Source organism: Rhinichthys klamathensis, unplaced genomic scaffold (genome assembly GCF_029890125.1).
Source record: "Rhinichthys klamathensis goyatoka isolate OS25496 unplaced genomic scaffold, OSU_Roscu_1.1 h1tg000121l_1, whole genome shotgun sequence".
Lineage (NCBI taxonomy): Eukaryota > Metazoa > Chordata > Actinopteri > Cypriniformes > Leuciscidae > Rhinichthys > Rhinichthys klamathensis.
Window position 1 is genome coordinate 4,007,067 of NW_026606658.1, and position 21,604 is coordinate 4,028,670.

Below are 21,604 nucleotides of genomic sequence, written 5' to 3' on the forward strand. Positions count from 1 at the left end.
GTTTCTAATCAATTTAGAAAAAAAAAGTTGTACTGCTTATTATTATTAATATTCTTCTTTTTTTTTTTGAAAATCGTAAATTTTTTTCTGGATTTTTCCTTTTTTTATATTGAACATTTAAAAGAATAGCATTTATTTGAAGTAGAAAACTTTTGTAACATTAAAAATGTATGCACTGTCATTTTCTATAAATTGAATGCATCCTTGCTAATTTTTTCAAAAATAATGTAATATTTTTTTTAAACAATTTTTAACTATTCTGTTCAATAGTTTTGGAATACTAAATGAAATGATCATCATTATAGCACATTTATAAACAAGGGTATGTAAACGTACATGCAGAACTGTATACCTAATGTATACCTCATGCCACATTGAGTCAATGTCAGTGGATTACATTTAATTCTGCTATGGTGAGGTGAGTGTCTACACACAATTGACATACAATCCACACACACACACACATACTGAGTGCAAATTGTTTGGGGATGTACTGCTCCTACTATAAACTATAATGGAGGACAATATTTTGCTCGGAATTATAAAGCTGGAGGCTCAGGGAAGAAAGGTGTGAAAAACGGAGAGAGTCGAAGTGAAGGCTGGTGATAAATGATAGAAAGGGTGGATGTGTTATGGAAGAGAGAGAAATAAATGTGTGAATACACATGCATGTAATATGAGCTTACTTAATTGCTTCTGCTTCTCCCCAGAATGCCTTCCTAGAGCTTTGAAGGGAGTTTCCTCACTTCTCTGACAATGCAACAAGATTTTTATTAAAAAAAAGATCATGTTTGTTTTATGCAGGTCAAAACAGAAGTGTTTAAAAAATGACTTAACGGGATAGTTCACCCAAAAAAATATATTCATGATCATGTCGTTCCAAACCCCGTTTGACTTTCTTTCTTGCATGAAAAAAGATATTTAGCAGAATGTCCAAGAAGCTTATATTTCCCATACAGTGAAATTGAATTTTGAGCAGACAGTGGTGGTCACTATTCAATTTCATTATATACTTATATACTGATTTTATACTGTGGTTTATTTAGACATCATTATTAAATAAAACACCGATAGCATGTGTGTAACGGCATGCTGTTACCCCCACCCCCTTCTCAAGCAGATTCTCAAGCAGGCACAGATACAAGTGGCTAAGCTATTACTTGAATGGGTTTGCAAGTAATCTTGATCTAGTGGACAAGCTTGAAGAAGTGTTTCCTCCCACTAGATTTATCTGTGCCCAGAGCCTCAGTCTCCTTTTCAGCCCCACTGTCGTTTATCTCCGCTCTTGTATTCCCTACAGCGTGAATGGGGCCACGGTGGTGAAGCTATATGTGATTCACCATAACATATCTCTAGAGAGCCTATAAAGGGCGTTTGGCTAAAACACAAAGAGAGGAAGAATCAAAGCATACAGGATCAAATTAATGCACAGGCTAGCTGTGGCCACTGAGGTACAAGGTTGACAGGCGTATTATTTATACTTAAGTCAATGACAGTGCAGTATTTCTCTACAGATTACAAATTCATAGTCCATGAGCTACTGTTGAAATAGCTTTACTTTTTTCTTACATAACTGTGAGCGAACTTCACCTTATGAAAAATCAATGTAGACAGCTTTGACAGTTTATCTGGCGCTTAGTCCCTGTTCAGTCTGACACCAAACGTTCACTGAGATCAGCCTATTCTGTCAGAGAAGCTCCTGTGATTTTAATTAATTTTCATTTTGGTGTCATTTAGTGGTGTAGTTTTCTAAGGAGATATTAAAAGGGCCAAATGATTGAGTTTTATGTACGGCGTCAATTATTAATGTTGACTGTTTTGTGTAGCATTATTGGCTTTGTTGTTGCCTTGGAGATTGTGCCGTCGTATAATTGTTAAAGGGGATTTAATTATAAAATTTATATTTTGTGTTCTTATTCTTAAATATCACATTTCAAATATCAAAATAATGATTATGGAAAAAGATATGGGCATGTCAAAATAAGTTTATGAAATGTCTGTTGTTGAATAGAACAATGTATTAATGTATTACCACCCCTGCAGTACTGCTAATTAGACCAAGTCTGTCATATTGCGTTTATCGCATGCAGCACAATACAGATAATTAAAGTTGACACTGCTTTTTTTAATTGTTTTTTTAATATCCCACCGTTACTGGGGAAGCATCAAATTGCAGCTTTCATAAAGCTCTTTTTTTCAGACGGTGTCATGGTGAGAGGGAAATCATACAGGAAAACATACTACAGCTTGTCTTCCTGTAGCATGGGAGTTCTCAATGGTTGAGTGACTGTGTTCAGCGTTCACAGGCTGTCGCCTGTAGCAGCTTTGAGGTAACAAGCCCACAGACGTGCTGCCCCCAACGTTCCTGTCTAAATTTAAGCTGATGAAGAGATAATTGCTCAGTCAGCAGCGTAACAGGAATCACTCCACAAGTGCGAACAAGAGCTATAGCAGTTGAGTGGTTCTCAACTGATTTGTGTACTTAGAATTTACTTTGGACATCATGTGGAGACCCTACTACACAATAATTGTACAAAAGGTGCACTATACTGTTCAAAGTTTGGAGTATGTTTTTTTTTAAAGAACTGAATACTTTTATTCAGCAAGAACACATTAAATTGATCAAAAGAGGCAGTATAGACATTTATAATGTTAGAAAAGGTTTCTATTTCAAATAAAGCGTGTTCTTGCGAACTTTTGATTCATTAAAGTATCCTCGAGGGGCCACAGTCCTGCAGAGTCTAGCCTCAACCTCGATTACATGCACCTGATCCAGCTAATCAAGTCCACAAGTACACTGAATAGACCGTTTTTTTGAGGAAACAACTTATTTTTTACGTAATTGACAGCCTGTTCGCTAATCTTCAACATGTTTTACGCCAAACAATACTTTTGTTGGGAACGATATGTAGATTTTACTATGATAAAAAGGTTATTTTATAAGAGAAGGCAGAGTAGGGAATGTCGTGACAGGTAAGACTCATTTGCGGCATTACCATAGTATTTAATAGTAATATTGAGTGATATTGAATATTGTCTAAAGAAAGTATAAAATACTGATGTTTTCTTTCTTTGGATTTCAGGTTTTACCAGTTATGGTAATACTTGAAATGTAACGACTATTATAACCGCATGTATGCATGACGCTGATATTATGCATTTTAATGAATAAAGACAAAATTAATCATTTAATTATTAATATTGTGTTAAATTGTATGTTGTTTAATTCAAATAAAACATGAAGTGTTGTCAACTGCTGTGTGCCTAATGATGATGATATAATGCTTTTTAATGAATGATGGTAAAAAAAAGTTGAATGAATTAAATATGTATTAAATTACAATTAAGTTTTTAGTGTAATCTTAAATGTAGTTTTTTTTAAAGTGTTAGTCACCCTGCAGTGACTAACACTTTGCAGCTAATAGAGATATTCATGCTTTTTTTCCGCAGTAAAGTACATTCCACAAACAATGCAGTCATACTGTACCTATACTAGCGAATATAACACCAAATACAAAACATTTATTCACAAGACCAATGCGCTAATAATCCACAAGAAACTGATTAACGTTAGCTGTAACGAACTGTCATAAAACTTTGAACTGCGAGCACTGGCGTCACTTCCATTACTTCCATATGCTGAGGTGCGTCACGTGATCCAAGTTAGCCGTTACGCTTTCTCTAATGGTAAGAAATACAGACCCTCTGCTACAGGTATGTGTGTTGGAACTAAACTCTTTAGGACTTTGGACCTCCAGGAACTGAGTATGACACCCATGGTTTACATGAATCCAAAAATCTATTTTCTCATAGTTTACATTGCACATCACCTCTTTCCTCAAAGAGGCTGAAAATGGTTTGTTCGAAGATTCTGATTCTGTACGAAAGGTAATATTTGAAAAAGCATAATAGGGAGACTAACACTGACTGAATAGGAAAATTGACAATTTTCTAAATGTATAAACATCAGAAGTGTGCTGCTGCTTCAAAATATGGCAGAAGGCAGCCACACCAAATTATTAGTGCTATGATATCAGCTACATCTTTGTTTGTGTACATCATAAATTCACTGTTTGTGTTAACAGAGAAAGCAGAATTATTCCAAAAGGAATCAGCCATCACAAATGGCATGTATCTTCAAATGCTATGTCGGCAGGTAAATAGACAATTTAAACCGCATTTAATGTCATAGATTGTACTATGAGCTTTCAAAGAAAAAAAATTGTATGGCTCATTTGGGCGTGGATTGTTTGGCGTATGTAAAAGCAAGCTTTACAAAAAGGCTGTTATTCAAAGATGAGGCATTGGCAATTATTTTGGACCTGACGGCAAACATGCAAGAGATCTTGCTCATTTCAGATGCAAAAAGTCTAACCAATCGTAGCTGACATCCCATACATATTGTCTTAAAGGCACAGTATCAAAATCAAAAGAGAAATGGTGGAGCATGAATGACTAACATGTATATGGACTATAGAGGAAAAATGTACATTATGTAAATAGAAGTAGGTAAGTGTAAATGGTGACAAATAGCATCTTGTTTGCATTAAGTATGAATTGTGCAAAATGGAAGTAATGTGCTGTTTTATAAGGGTAAATTGATTGAGCAGTGGTGGTTAGAGAAAATAGTTGTTACCAAGGTTGGCGTAAATAGACACTGTCAAAAATAAATGATAACAACAGGTAGGATATGGCTTAAAACAGAAACAAAGTACGTATGATGTTATGTATGATGTATGCATATTTATGATGACATATATTTTAATCCTGCATTTAATCAAGCATTCCTGGTTATTTGCTCTTGAAGATTTTATTTCCTGCAAGAGTTTTTGCAGAGAACAAATCTGATGGGAGACGAGACAGCAGAGTCACAACGGAGACAAGTTGAGACGAAAGACTCATAACACACTCTGTTACTGGCATTGGAATTGGGTTTTAAAGGCCATTTTGTGGTTATTCTGGGCATCCAATATATATACCTGTGTGAAATGTTGTGTGTATGGCCCAGTGTGTGTGTGTTGATGCAAAAGCCTGTTTTGCTGGTGCGACTCTGTGGGCGCCTTCCTGCACTGAGTCACATTATAGCTGACTCAGTGGTATATAGAGGAGGTGGAAGAGAGCCAGATACAGCACCACCCTTTGGCTCTTTGTGCACAAACAAACACACACACACACACACCATCATCCGAGGCAAAAAGCTTATTTAACTCGCAGTGGACACAGGAAGGGTGATGAAGGATGGAGAAAAAGATGGAGTAAATGAGCCTTGTTGATATCTCCAGGGTTTATCTTAAGAATATTCCAGATAATTCCAGAGCAAATGAGCTGGTCTTATGGTGTGTTAGGTTAATTGTGTTGCAGATTCCTGGATTTATGGTAATTTGGTTCAGTCTTGCTGTAAATTGCCTGTTAAAGTCATTAATATTCCTGATGAGAAGTAGACTCAGCTCTGCTCTGTAATAATATAATTGTATTTACCGGTAAGAAGGTAGCTGTGGAGATAGGACTTCACAGTTTATTAATGGGCGCCTCTTCAGTTATTATTTTAACCAAGTTCCCAAAATACTCTCGGATCTGTGTGACAGTCGGAGCTGTTTGCGCAAATGGGAAGAGGAGTGAGAGTGTGCGTGCCTGGGTTCTGTGCCAGCACGCTTACAGTAATGGGTCTCGCTGACTGATTTGGTAATTATGTCCTGATATGTGTGGCTGCTTTATTTATGGTCACCATTATCAAGGACCTTGGTTCTCATTTATGAGCAAGATGGCTCTGACCTCAATCTCAGGTGTGTGTGTGTGTGTGTGTGTGTGGGGGCATACTGACAGCAACCAATCACTCTCAGATTGACTGTGGTGAGTTTCCACAACGTTTGACCCCTTTAGTATGACTTTTGACTGGCTTTTGGCTTTGTACAGGTAGGTAATTTGAAAGTTGAAGCAAGTCTTGTGTCCAGTAAGCATGGGAGCCAGTAGATGGACGGTAAGTGATCTGCTCTGTATTATTATGTGATGGAGGGCCAATGACATATAAATGCATCAACAACAAAGAAACACTTTAACGCATATGTGCTTGGTATTAATGTTTGTAAATGTTTTTTGAAAAAAAGAAAAAAAACTCATATACCATTTTTCAAGAAAGGTTTAATTTTGAATGACTCTAAAAATGCCATGTGGTGCAACAAAGTAAAACGTATTAGCATTTTGCATAAATCTTAAATATGGGTTTGAGTATCAACATTTTTTTAAATGTTTTTTCAGTCTAAGAAGTATTTTTATTTCATTATTATTGTAAATGTCATGAATATCAAGGTTTTGTGCAGTCACACCGCATGGCATTTTACAACCTGAACTAACCTTGCCTTGTAATAAAGTTCAAGATATCTGATATTTTAAGAGATTGATCTAGACACACAGGGTCTGCAGGGGTCCTCTCTATGATGTCATTTTCTTTTTTCTTGCATGTTGGTTGGACCACATTACTGGTGATTTGGTGGAAAGGTTTTCAATGTTCAATGTTTTCTCTCTAAGAAATAGTAATAAAGGATTATGACAAACTAGTTTAGTTTTTTTATTTAAATAAGGTTTTAATAAAAAATATACTGAAACTCCCTCATATATTTTTTACTTTATTCCCCCACCCCCTCCCAAAAAATAACATTTTTATTTCCTTATAACAGGTTTGATCAATCCTTCATTGTAGTTATAAATTGCATTGTAATGTATTTTTTAATAAATTAATAGATATGGCAAAAAAGCATCATGTCACTGACCCCTATATTTGCTCATCTTTCCAATTAAACTTTTATATTGCATTGCATTGCCTTTCTAGCTTGCTATTAATGCATCTGAACAATCTCTTTTATTGCAAAACACTGGTCTGCTCCTGGCTTACCTGCTTTGTTTCTCCATGTTCTTACAGAGAGGGAAGAGTATGTTGCCACCTTCAAGGGTTCAGAGTATTTCTGTTACGACCTGTCCCCGAACCCCATCCAGAGCAGTAGCGATGAGATTACCCTCTCCTTCAAGACCCTGCAGCGCAATGGACTGATGCTCCACACCGGAAAGTCTGCAGACTACGTCAACCTGGCGCTGAAGAATGGTGCCGTCTCGCTGGTCATCAACCTGGGCTCTGGGGCCTTCGAGGCCCTGGTGGAGCCCGTCAATGGGAAATTTAATGACAATGCCTGGCATGATGTGAAGGTTACCAGGAACCTTCGTCAGGTAACCGCGCAGAAAAGGCAGAGGTCGAGATTGGATACATTCAGATTCAGATTAGTAGCATCAAACTAACCTTCGGAATAGATTTAACCGTAAACACTTTAACCAAGACATGCATCCATTTAAAATAGTTTAGGTTTCCATGTTATGTGTTTGAAAGTTGCTACTAAAAGTCCACTACTACAGAGAAAGATCTAGGCGTTTGATGCACTTTTAGCATTTTAAATAAGCTTAATTTATGTAGCATAGAGAAGAGTTCATGTATAAAAGACGCTCCCGATATTGAAGTTTTCATGTACCAGTCATTAATTCAGCTTTTAGACATGAGTGAGCATACCCTTAACACTGTTCCCCTTGACTAATATTTAAATTCAACCTCAGACGCTACGGCATCCATATTTTACTGTCACTATTTGATAGCGCCACCTCTCACTACATTACATGAGTGCATCACCTGTCAACGCAGAACACCTTTGAAGTGTCAAGACTCGGATAAGATCCGAGATGTGTGGCACGAAGTTGGATAGGACAGGCAGTAAACATAAAAAGCTCAGTGGTGTGTTCTGTCACCAGTAAAGTTAGTGGAGCGCCAGGAATAGGAAGAGACAGTGTTTGGAACAGAGTAGACTAGATGCGTCCCAGAGGAACTCCACGGTGCAGATCTCTTCTGCTTCTCCTTTCCTTCTCTTCTTTTGCCCTTTTTAAATGTTTACTAACCTGCTTTTGGGGAAAGAAACTAACCTTTCATCCATGGAATGTGTCATTTACTAACCTGTTACCTCTTACTAACGTGCAACGCTGATGTACTAACCTTGGCAAGAGACCATCTTTTTTGATTAAGGAACGGTGTTCTGTTCACAGTTTTTTAATTTCCTTTCTCCCCCCTTTTCCACAAAGCACTCAGGCATTGGACACGCTATGGTAAACAAACTACATTGTTCGGTAGATATCATTCTAATTGTTTCTTAGTTTGGGTTTGCCGTGTGTCTATTTTCCTTTTTTTGAATCGTAGACATCAATACTAAACAAAAAAAGGGGGAAAATGCGGTTGGTACTCTTTACGCTTACTTCCCCTGCCCTGCCCAAATTCCCCATTTCTTTTTCTTCTCATTAGTTCCGTTTCCTCAGCTCTTTCTGTCCCGTTCATCTTTATCGTTTTTTTGTTAGGTTATCTTGCATCTTTTCCTTCTTTGGGTTCTTTTGCATAAGGTTTTGCTCACCGATCGGTCTCGGCTGGCTGGCTCTGAGCCTTTTCATTGGTCCAGCTAGCTTTGAGGCCTGTTGTTCAGCATGGTGTGCATCCTGGCCACCCCGTGTACTAACACCTCTGTTTCATCAGTACATTTAAGGCTGGCATGGGTGGCCAGTCATCTCGTCTGTTGTAGTTTTTGCTTGCTTTCTTCATGTGAACACGCTTATGCATGCAGACACCTCTGCTGTGATTGGTCTCATGAGCTTCGTCGTGTTTGTGTACTTCTCCCTCCCCTTCTCTCTGTACTCATTCCTGTGCAATCTAATCTGTGAGAAGAATTATTCTCTCTAACCAACCATTGTTTGCATGTAGAGAGGGAGGGATAATGAAGCATGCATCCATTCAACCAAATCTGTGAGAGATGTGCCTCTAATTGCCTGTGCTTTCATTTCTAACCTCTTAGCACGCCGTGTTCTTTGTTTTTACCTCATATAAATACATTGAAAACTGCTGAAACTACTCACACGCACTGGATTCAAGCGATACTAACTCTCAGAAACACACATACTACTAACACCATTTTTGTGTCTGCTGATTTATTTTTTGTGCTCTAATAGTGGCACCACTAACATTGATCATGGGCTAATGTGCCGCAGACTTCCTCAGCTCACCTAAGGCATACTAGAATTTAACACCAAAACGTAAATCTAGAAGGACAAAAAAAAAAGAAAAAAAAGAAAGTCAAATAAGAAATAAATAAGAATTTCCTGAAACCTGAAACAGACATGAAAATGGGTTCACATTAAATCAATAAAAAGAGAAAAGCAATAAATAAATACATAAATAAGAAGCATTAAAGACAAAAAACAAAACAAAACCAAGCATCCAAATCCTTAAGAGGGGGACCAAAGCCCTGTAACAGCATTCAAGTTATATGTGAGTATAGCGTGTCCTTTCCCTGTGCTTTGTTGTCTAGGTTACAATATCTGTGGATGGAATTCTGACCACCACTGGATATACACAAGAGGACTACACCATGCTAGGCTCGGATGACTTTTTCTATGTCGGGGGTAGTCCCAGCACTGCGGATCTGCCCGGATCCCCCGTTAGCAACAACTTTATGGGCTGCCTGAAAGAGGTAAGCGCCCTGAAAATTGCTACTTAAAAAAAGGTATTTCCACCCAGAAGTCTGCTAGTAATTGAATTACCTTCAATTGATACTGTATTACATTTATTCATTTACATTTTGAATGATAGAAAGATATGACCATGCATTTAATCCACAAAAATGTATTCAAAATATGTTGAATTGGACTATTGCACTAGTTTCGTTTTATAGGAAGTATGTATATACAGTATACATACATATATATGTATATTGAATGAAAAAAGGAGATGCGTCCTTGCAGCTAACTTCTCCCAAACATTTGGACAGTAGTGTGTGTGTGTATGTGTGTTAGGAATAATCTGTATTGGCCGATTGTTTAAAAACAGCCGATGATCAGGGCCGATTATATCCAGTCAATCAAAAGGGAGCAGAAAAACGTGTCAGACTGACACATGTGTGAAGAAAATGTCTGTTGTGTTGAATTTAAGGCTGTGGAAGTTAATGCAACAATGACATCATATAACAATGCATAAACAAAAAATAGCGATGTTAAAGGGGTCATATAATGGTACATGCACTTTTACAAGTTGATTGTACTGAAATGTGTGTTGGCAGTGTCTGTACACAACCATCATATAATGATAAAAATCCATCCAGTGGTTTTGTTTTAATCTCCTTATATGTTTTCCCCTGTCTTAAATTGAGCCGTTCGTTTTTGTGACGTAAATAAAACGGACGCCCCTCCCACGATTGTTGATTGACAGCCGCGACAGCCGCGTTTCAACACAGACCCGCCCTCGCTAGCTGTCAATCATAGTCAGCGCGGACCGGCGCGGTCATTGTTGATATGCTGGAGCACTGTCTATGAGCAGAATGGCGTCTAAGCGATTGTGGTGTTCTGTTCTTGGGTGCAATAACGAACACAGTCATTTTAATGTTCCTAAATCCGAACCGCTGAAGACGCAGTGGCTGAGTTTGTTTTCGAAGGGAATATTCCCCACGATGCTCATGTTTGCGCGAATCATTTCACACCAGACTGCTTTACAAACGAGGATCAGTATAAAGCTGGTTTTGCTAAGAAGCAGCTCCTGAAGAAAGGATCGGTAGCAGATATTCGTGTTCCTGCTGAGCCTCCAAAAGAACTGAAGTGAGTGTAACGTTTTATTAAACTTTATATTACTATTTATATTAATCCTTGTAAATCGCTAGCTGCATGCTTCACAATGAATGCGTCTAACTCTAAGGTTTACACTCAGGGTACATTACGGCATGTTTTCTATGTATGACGTTCTCAATATAATGCATAATCCCACGTTTATACTGAACAACGCTATGGTTATTGTGTTATTGTGTTACAAACGGTGTACGCCAGAGCCGGCTCTGGTGACGCATAGAACAGAGAGGCGGAGTCAGCAAAGCTTATGATCATTTAAAGTCATATACACTGAAACGGCGTGCTGAAAACAGAGCTGTTTTTGACCAGGTAAAATAAGTGTTTCCTTGCAATACTAATGAGAATTTTTAATTAAAGTATATTACAAACTTTTAATTTAGACCCTAAAGAATCATATTAGCTTGTACAAAAATGGCATTATATGACCCCTTTAAAGCAGGCTCTATTTGACCCTATGTATCACCCGTAGGCCGTAGTTCAAGCCAGGGTTGCCAGGTTCGCGTTTACTCCCTACACCAAACATTATTTGTAGCTCCTCCCATCCAGTAATCACAAAGAGCATTGTGCTTTGTTACTTCTGATAAGAAACAAAGTCTCAGCTTTCAAATTCTGTCCATTTTATCACAAAATGAAAATTTGACGCTCTTAAATGTGGTTACATATCTATGAAGTGCCTTAGTTCAAGCGGGGGTTTGCTTCAGAAACAGCATTTTTAATGTCACCCTACAAGTTTCCAAAGTAGTTGAGGTCAGGGATTTAAGCAGGCAACCAAGGAAACCAAGATGTTGCTCGCTTACTCGTGTGTTTGGGGTCGTTGTCTTGTTGAAAGACCCATTTCAGGGGCATTTCCTCTTCGGCATAGGGCAACAATCTCTTCAAGTATTTTAATGTATTCAAACTGATCAATGATCTCTGGTTTGAGATAAATAGGTCCAACACCATAGTATGAAAAACATCCTCATACCATAATTTCTGCGCCACCATGCTTCACTGTCTTCACAGTGTACTGTGGCTTGAATTCAGCACCCGGGGGTCTCCTGTCCTGACGTACTGTCGATGACCACTAGACCCGAGAAGAACAATTTTATTCTCATCAGTACACAGAATGTTACGCCATTTCTCTTTGGGCCAATCGATGTGTTCCTTGGCAAATTGTAACCGTTTTTTCCAACAATGGTGCTTTACGGGGGCTTCTTGCTGTTAGTTTAGCTTCGATCTAACATAGCCATCTAATAGCTGTCCAAACACTGCCCTGACGTCTAGGCTAAAACAAGGCAAAATTTGGGCTGTCAATAAAAATTTAATAGACCTCTAACCATAGCCCAAGAATAGACGCACAGGTAGGGCTGCACGATTATGGCCAAAATGATAATCACGATTATTTTGATCAATATTGAGATCACGATTAATTATCACGATTATTTGTTGATTTTAACCAAAACAAATTTTATTGTCACATAGGCTAATTATAACTGCTTTCACATCCATATTGTGCTACATTCCTGCTAATGTACAAATTTGTGCATCAAAATTAAGCAGGTCCTCTTATTCACCAAAATTCAGTGCATCTCCTTAAAGAATAAATAAAAATAAATAAAACAAAGAAAATTTAGCAAAACTTCAACAGGGCACTATTTTACATTGTGTAAATATATTTTAGGAAGCAAAATATAAACTTGCATTGTACCTGCATAATGGATGTGAATAAAACTCAAATATACAATCAATAAAAAACAAATATTCCATAACAGAATGTAACCAAATGAGAACATGTCAAGGCAGAACTATGCACTATGGAAGTTCGATTAATGGATGAAATGCAGAGTCATTGTTATTTGACGCTTAAGAAACGTAAAGCCTGGTTGTGGTAGAGTGTCAGTGATTAGTTGTGAAATCTTACTGCATAAATTGAATCCATTTAATCATCCATATGAAAGTTTATGTGCTCGAATTATTTCTATTTATTAAACAATAGTTCAAAACAAGACGTTTGTAGTACTGATTATTGGAGTCCATTAATCGAACTTTCATGCCTCTTATATAGTAATTATATACTACTATGTAGTATGTACCAATTTGCTAATGCTCACACTCGGTCTCTCACGCGCACTTTCACTCGGTCTCTCTCGCACGCAGACACACAGACACTCTCGTGCACTGTCGCTCGCGCGCAGACACACTCGGTCTCTCTCGCGCACTGTGACTCATGGAGGCACGTGATCAGACAGTGGTTTACGGAGCGTAAATTGGCTTTGCAAAAAAAAAAAACTTTGTGAACGGAATGACGCATTTTAAATATCGCTCGATCACGCGAATTTGATCGTGGGAAGCCAAAATCGTGATCGTGATTAAAATTTTATTAATCGTGCAGCCCTACGCACAGGCTACGCATAAAACATGTCAAAGAAATGATATAAAATAAATGTTTTTCTTCAAAACACGTTGGGAACAATTATTTGCCCCCTTTTATTAAATACTTTTTGCAACCTTTTTTTTCCAAGATAACAGCTCTGAGTCTTCTCCTATAATGCCTGATGAGTTTGGAGAACACCTGACAAGAAGAGATCAGAGACCATTCCTCCATACAGAATCAAGATGTCCAGGACCTCTGGCAGAAATTAGGCCCACAGCATTAAAGATGCATTATTAGTATTTCATTTTACACATGGGCAGTGGCGTCATGCCCATTCAAAGTGAGGGGGCACGTGCCCCCTCAGATTTTTCCTCCCTAGGGTGACCAGAAGTCCCGAAAAATTCGGGACAGTCCCGAAATCTAAGCTGTTGTCCCGAATCCCGAAACCGGCCTTAATTGTCCCGAAAATTATACTAAAGCAAAATCTTGATATAAAATATTAAAAACTGTCCGTGGAAGTTGAGTCGTCCTGCAGCCAGCCTCTTCCAATTGCAGCAGCCGCAGCCGCGAGGACAGTGAATGTGCAGGCAGCCAGTCTAAACTTTAGTTTTTTTACGCGCGTCATTTGCTCTTGACGCGCGAATGGATTCAAAGTGTTCACGCGTAGGCTATAACTAGACGCGGTAGGCGCGAATTTGACGCGCTATTCGCGTGTGGTGTGAACGCAGCATTAAAGGAGTGATTGATTTGTCGCGTCACTGTGTGCAAAAAAAAACTTCGTCCGGGCCTTATAATGTCTGATGTCGGGTTAGGCCTACACAAAGCAAATCATCTACAAAATTATTTAGTTTTCCTATTTAATGACCGACAATTTAGTTGTAATAATAATTTTGCCATACGGCTTATTAGCGTTATGGTGTGTTCACACCAAACGCGAATAGAGCGTCAAATACGCGTCTATCGCGTTTAGTTAGACGCTTGAACATTCGCTCGAGTTCAAATTTTTCAACTTGCGCGGAAGACATTCGCGGCAAACGCGTCGCCCAATTCGCGTCATTCGCAACGCCCGGCGCGAATGATGCGTCTATTCGCGTCTTTGCATTGACTTTGTATGTAATCTACTCGCGCAAATAATTAAATTCGCGTTCGGTGTGAACACACCATTAGGCTATAGCCTGAAAGGTCTGATTTAGCCTACACACTGTTACAACAGTAACACATTTTTTTTTCACAATGACATTTGAGTTCATGATTTTAATGGTTTTTTTTTTTTTTGGCAGACTAAAGACTAATGACAGACTTTGATCTTTGAATTAAAAAATATGTTTGGTTCAGGTTTGAAATTCATTATCTTTTAATGTAGTCTAATATCATAGTAGGACTACCCCCCAAATCCCTACAGCATAGTTGTTATACAGATCGCTATACATATTGCATTTGATTTGATTACTTTTCTACATTTCTGTCAAATATTAACCATTTTCAAATAAACGGGGTAGTGTTAACCTTATTCAGCACTGAAATCTGTCAAACTTCTTTCAAAGTCCTTCATCACATATTAATATTAAAATAACTTAATTTCAGAGCACCACAAAGTCAGACCTCAGCACCTTTATGTAGGCTACCTTTAATGTAAGATCGTTCTTAGGTCACATACCAATTTAAAATCATAACATAAAAACTGCAATGGTACTGTTTTTAAAATCATGTGTAGTAGGCCTAAGTGTACAGTAAGTGTGTGTGTAAACATGCTTTAATGAAGTAGACTTCAAAAGCTTTTGAATTTGAGCTTATAGTTCTTTCATCAACCTGTCTTTTACATAAACTTACAAAATAGATACTTTAACTTAGTCCTCAGAATCAGATAGAGGAGTGTTGCTGCTAGCTCCGTTAAGGTATTTCTGTCCCTCCCAAACTGCATTGAAATGGTATGTTAAGCAGCCAGAATTTAACAATTTTCAGGGGGAGAAACCCCCTGACCCCTCCTAACATGATCCATATCACCCGTCAGAAAACAATTGCAACGTCTCAGATTGTGCCCCCCCAGAATTTTGGCTTGCATGACGCCCCTGCACATGGGGTACTTTTTTATCCCTGTGTGCACCAAATCCATCTGAAGTGTTTGCTGCCAAAAAAGCTCTTTTTTGTTTGTTTCATCTGACCATTGAACCCGTCCCGTTTGAAGTTCCAGTAGTGTCAGTTACTTTTCAAACTATGGACAGATGAAAAAAATAAAATAAAAAGCTTTTTGGCAGCAAACTCTTAATATGAGTTTGGTTCATACAGGGATAAAAAAGTACCCCATGTGTAAAATGAAATACTCTGCGACTATATCTTTAATGCTGTGGGCCTAATTTTCTGCCAGAGGTCCTGGACATCTTGTTCAGATACATGGCATCATGGATTCGATCAAATACCAACAGATAAAAAAAATCAAAACCATGACAACCTCTGCTAGAAATCTTATAATGGGCCATGTTTGGATCTTCTAACAGGACAGTGATCCAAAAACTTTTAATTGATGACAGATTTCCCCACTTTCAATTATTTTACTTCAATGAAAGGTTAGATTTTTTTTTTTTTGATTTTTTTTTTATAAAATATCAAAAGGATTAACAATGCAGATTTTTTTTTACAGCCATCTTTGATCATTACCAAGGGGGCAAAAAATTCTGACCAGCACTGTACATGATGGAATATCATACATCTTACAATGTATTTAGGCAAAAACGACATGTAACCAAATTCAAGGTTATTTAGGCTAGAAGTGGGTTAAGTTACTTATAGCCGGACTATATCGGGTCTATAGTTAACCGAGACTGTGAAATGACGGTTATTGCTTGCTGGGATGTTTGAAATGGCCCATTTTCTTAGTAATTCAGAAGGAAATGTATTTTATAAAAATGTTTGAAACATTTGCTTCCCTTTTTCCTTAATAAAGGACAATTAATGACCCCTTTTTAAATTAAACTCCACACTGCTATTATTTTGAACACACCCCTTTTAATGAATGAGTCAATTACTTGGAACAAACAGGGTGGCAAACTGTATATGTCAATACAGCATTCACATATATGTCTGCTGTTTTTATCATTTGTATTAGTTACTTTTTATAAATTTTTATGTACGTCAGCATTGTGCTTATGTGTGCTGTCTCTGACCTGTGAAAACGCATAACGCCAACAACTGAAGGAATTATTTATCAGTCGCCACGGACTCGGGAGCCGAAACACAGCAGCAGAGTTGAAATGCATTCACTAATTAACATTGCTGATGAGGTTTCCTCACATCTGAAGACTGTTAATTTTAAAATGGGTCACAGATCGTCAACAGTGACAGAACTAACAAATAAACAAGAGTGCGACAAATTGGATAAATAAGTAAATAATACATTTAAGTTCATGTGGAAATTAAAAGCAAGCCTAATTAAATACATTAGAATCACTCAGTTCCCGGCAATATTTGATAGATCTGTGCGACAGATCACCAGTCCACTACCTCACATGCTCTTGAATGTGATCGTAAAACTCCTGAGAGGAAAACTGTGGAGAACATGTTGTCTCATCCATCAGCTTCCATCCTCCATGTTAGACTCGCATCCCTATGGAATGGGATGTCCTCTGATACGCCAGCTGGTGAAGTAAAGAGCTGTTCTGACTGCCAGGAAGTCAGATATGTGTTTGGTGTTATGAACAGAAATAAAATGCCAGCCATTTTTGTTTTATACATAGAAAAAAATGCATATTTAGCTAACTACAGTACGCTAGTGAAGAGCAGTTAAATTGAGTTGATTGTGATTGATTTATGAAACAGGGAGACAATGATGGTGTTGGTTAAACTTAAGGTGCTATATCTCTTGGTGATTCATTCATTATTAGTGACCCACAATTAGTGACAATTGCTCAGTGGCATTTACCTTGTAAGTCTATTTATCATGTCTAATCTTACACAGCCTAGGTCAGTGGTTTTACTATGGTCACCACGTGACCCAACACAGAACCATCAAATGTCCTCTTTTCTTTTTTTTAACCGTGCATAGTTTTGTTCATGGCTTCCATAGATGTTATGCAACCTGCAGAATTATTATCATGACGTAGACTGAATAGAATAAATTAACATAGTTTTTACATTTTATTTTATAGTTAATTTTTTTTATTAATATATTAGTTTGGTTTAAAATAAAATATCTATTTTCATTGGCCTGGATGCCAGCCCGAACCCCGCCCACAACATTTTTTGCTCGGGAAGTTCGGTCTGGACTCGATCCATTGAGGAGTAATTATGATCGGTTCAGAAATCGTCTGGCCAATCAAATTGCCAGGGCGGGCTTTATACGATGATGGACAGATGATCTGCAGTTACGTAATCATCACGTTATCAAAGAGCGCTTGGGTTGAACTGGTTTCCCTCAAAGGTGACTGCAGCTGGAGAATTGAGATGTATAGATTCAGCCATCGCGTCTGTTGTAAAAGAAAGACAGTGCATTAATTTTAAAAGACGAACAGAGAACTGCAATCACGGCATTTGTCGATCGGAAAGATGTGTTTGCCGTCCTTCCTACGGGATTCGGCAAAAGTTTAATTTATCAGCTGGCTCCGATGGTCACTAAGAAGATGGGACGCAATGAAAACCCTGTGGTCGTTGTGGTTTCTCCTTTGGTCGCACTCATGGAGGACCAAGTAAAAGAAGCAACATTCATTATTTTACTACTTCTTCCAGCGTGCGTGCAGTTGAGTTCTGTTGACAACTATGCATAGCTCAACAACATACGTCACTTACTGCGTTGCTCTGATTGGTTGTAGGTCTATCCAATTGAGTGCAGAGTTTTTTTTTTCCTGGTTCGGTTAAGACACACCTCATAATCAAAGCCCTATGGAGCAGTATCAGACTCACATTCTGACTAGAATATGAGTATGACGAAGTCAGGCTATATTTTCATGCTTATTTCCATTAAGATTACCTTTGCTGCCATCAAACACTCTCTTAAATCTTTTAAAACACTAATAACACTGTAAAATAGTAACCTTTCGCAAATCTCAAAATAAATATTAATTTTTTATACTGTACATTATAATGTTGTAATGCCTTAAGTCATTTAGCATTTTAAATTATTGAATGTAGCTTTAGTTCAGTGTTTTATTGTTAAGAAAAAAAAAAAGCAATATAATTTTAATTTTGGTGGTTTCTTTTGGTTATTGATTGTAGCATGACAATACCCCATGTGTAAAATGGGGTATTGTCAATCTGTTTAAAAAAAAAAAAAAAAAAAAAAAAAAAAAGTATATTAAAGTTTTATTATTTGCATTTTTTAAAAAGTGTTTTTAAATTATTTATTTTATTTTATTATTTGTATTTAGCATTGTTTTTACTGGCTGTCCGCAACTCTATGAGAACAGTCCTCCATCCAGTATTTGAGAACCAGTAGTTTAAATATAAATCATGATTTTAGACAGAGGCATCAAATATACAGTAATGCTAGTGCCTTTCTTAATGCAAATGTAACACTTTCAATAGTCACAAACTCTTACAAGAGGCCTAAAGATGACAAAAGGTGAGATTTAGTCAAATATGTGGATGCACTGAGCATTGAAACAGTGTAGACTCTGCACTTTCCGCCTCCAGCCTTCAGCCTTCATTTCAAAACCAATCCACAAGCAATCAATCAATGTCAAACCATGAAAGTGCAGACTCGTGTAAGCTGTGGTCTGCTGCCACGTGTAGGCGTTGGGTGTCTCTTGTCTGTGCTTTAGCGCTATCATTTCCACAGATTAGCAGCAGGCCTGAGGTCATCGACCTGTGTTATCAAACACTCTAGTGCTTTGAACTCATGAACGGGAATTCATATTAAGAGGATTCTGAATGGATCCTCTTCTTGGTTCATTCACGAGCTTTACTGGCATTAAAAGAACAACTATGCGTAGGCGGTACAGGGGACCTTTTAACATTTTATTTTGTCATTATTTTGCTTTGCAAAGGTCATATTTAATATTTTCATGCAAGATGTGCATTATGAGTGTGTGTGAGGTACATTGAGGACCTTTAGGTGTGTGTTTGTTACCGTGCGCGAGTAGTTATTTATGCCGAGGTTGATTTATTCAGGCATTTAGAGCTGGGTGCACAAGAAGCCCATTCATCATTAGTGCATTAGTTTTAATGCGTCCCACCTCTCAGGGGCATTTGGTCAGTGCTTTCCGGGCTCCTGATGGTTCAGATCAGGTGGCACAGACAGATGTGTCGTCCTCCACCTGCTGTCCCTGCCCCTAACCTCTCATCTGTAATGCGCTCTTCTCCGGCGGCCATGTTGTGCAGTGTTTTATCACAGATCGCTAGTGTTTTTCCTCCCGTGTGAGTTTATGAAGCGGGAAGGAGGAGGGGGGTTCACTCCTGTGGCACGTTAATGGCTGGAAAGGCTCTTGTGCCTGCCTGTGATTGGCATTTCTGAAGCATCATCAATAAGCTTTTATTGCATCCGCATACCATTATCTTCTTCCTGGCAAGGGCTCAAATGAAATCGAAACTGAATTAAAAGAGGGTTATAGTGAACACTTCACAGTCTGGTGCTCGGCTTTATTTCACCGGGTTTCGATAGAGAGAAAGTGTTGTGCCCCACATTCTGAGAGGGCAGAAAATGCTCTGCGATTTGATGCTATTTAGATTGAGTAGTAAAATGACACCGGGAAGCTTGAGTGATTACATACCCACTGTATTACGAGGGAAATATAGTAAAAGGATATGTACTTTTCATTTCGAGACACTGAAAGTGTGAATGACAGTTTCTTTGACAAATGTTTGACAGACGTTTAGCCTCCACAAAAATGTAATCCAAATTAGAACTGAAGTGACATTTATTTGCTTTTAAATCTATAAAAAAAAAATATATTTGTCTTATTTTTACTTACAGTATTGTGCCATTAGTTTTAATCACTGCACCGATGCCAGAGGAAATGAATGTCTATTGGTTTCTGTCCAAACATGCACCTGAAAAAGATAAATAACCAACCATTAACCTCTCAAGTTTTTAGTATTACTTTAGTATGTCATTGAGTCTGCTTGTGGTTAATGAAACAGGTGAAAGATAATGAAAGATAGGTTTCACATTTAGCTAAAATATTGATTGAGTTTAAACAATTATCGAGTGGAGGAAGGATTTTTTTTGTTTTATTTTATTATAAATTTAAATATTGCATGTAAATATAATTCATTCAAATAATACTAACAAATTGTATTTAACAGCAGCTCCGATCAGAGACATTGCTGGGGTTTCTGTGCTTCTTGTGGACTTTATTAATAGTGGAACAGAGTTTAAGACTATTAACGTGATTTCTGCCCCCAGCTCTAGTTGTAATACACAGTAACATAATGTGATATAAAGTCTGAGTTTTTTCTCACTGGAATTCTCTATTCTTCTCTTCACATAAAGGTTGTGTACAAGAACAATGATGTAAGGCTCGAACTATCTCGACTGGCCAAGCTAGGCGACCCCAAAATGAAGGTGAGCGGTGTGGTGGCCTTCAAATGTGAAAATGTGGCTACCCTAGATCCTGTCACCTTCGAGACACCAGAGTCATTCATTACCCTTGACAAGTGGACTGCCAAAAAAGCCGGTTCCATCTCCTTCGACTTCCGCACCACTGAGCCCAACGGCCTGCTCCTCTTCAGCCACGGAAAACCCAAACCGCAGCAGCAGAAAGACCCCAAGAGCCCCAAAACCTTGAAGGTGGATTTCTTCGCCATAGAGATGCTGGACGGCCACCTATACCTTCTGCTCGACATGGGCTCGGGCACCACCAAAACCCGTGCTGTCAACAAAAAAGTCAACGACGGAGAATGGTACCACGTGGACTTCCAGAGGGACGGAAGATCAGGTAGATCAGGCTCTGTGTCTTAATCTTACAGCTGTTCCTTCATTCTGCTGATGCATTTTTGATGTATTCAATGTATGGTTAGATGTTGGCTGGTATTCAAGGCCTACAAAAATATTGACATAACCGAGACAGCAGTGTTCTCTCACGCTCGCGTGAACACAGCCGTAACCGTGCCTTCCGGAGCGCACTGTCAGGCAGGCATTTGAATATGAACAGGACCCGCAGTCTTTCCTGTCTTCCTCCTCCTTTCGAGCTCTGTCTTCTCTACCGGAGTTGCCATGGAAACCAGATTTGGTTTCCCAAAGGAGAGAGCAAGCTCTGCCAAGCAAAGACATTCATCCCTAACTCTCCCACTATCCCCCTTTTTCTCTCATGTCAACGCTGTTTGCCTGGAGTCGAAAGAAGGGCCTTTGGTACTCGTTCGTTTTCTCATTTCTGTGAAAAAGTGAGAAAAGGCTCTATTGATCCGTGGTTATTGCGAATCTCTCATCTTCTCTTTCCGGATATAGAAATGCCAGTAGCCTGCATTAGTTCTGACATATACTGTGAGATTAAATGGTGAAAGTTATAAGGAGAAAATTAAATAGCTTTTGAAGCAATTATGAAATCACATTTCTAAAGCAAAAGTGTTATTTTTGTTTCATGCCAATACAGTATTCAATTGGGATTGGATACGGTTTCGTTAAGAGAACTGGTC

At 38.3% G+C, this 21,604-nt stretch overlaps 1 protein-coding gene across 1 annotated transcript in view; it reads left to right on the top strand.

The window, feature by feature from the left end:
• The window catches only part of nrxn1a (neurexin 1a), a 197,477-nt gene that overhangs the window by 65,692 nt on the left and 110,181 nt on the right, over nucleotides 1-21,604 (top strand). The window contains exons 6-9 of the mRNA XM_056255588.1: nucleotides 6,917-7,218; nucleotides 8,113-8,136; nucleotides 9,384-9,545; nucleotides 20,463-20,907. Coding sequence (XP_056111563.1) covers nucleotides 6,917-7,218; nucleotides 8,113-8,136; nucleotides 9,384-9,545; nucleotides 20,463-20,907 — 933 coding nt within the window. The remainder of the gene's footprint in view (nucleotides 1-6,916; nucleotides 7,219-8,112; nucleotides 8,137-9,383; nucleotides 9,546-20,462; nucleotides 20,908-21,604) is intronic.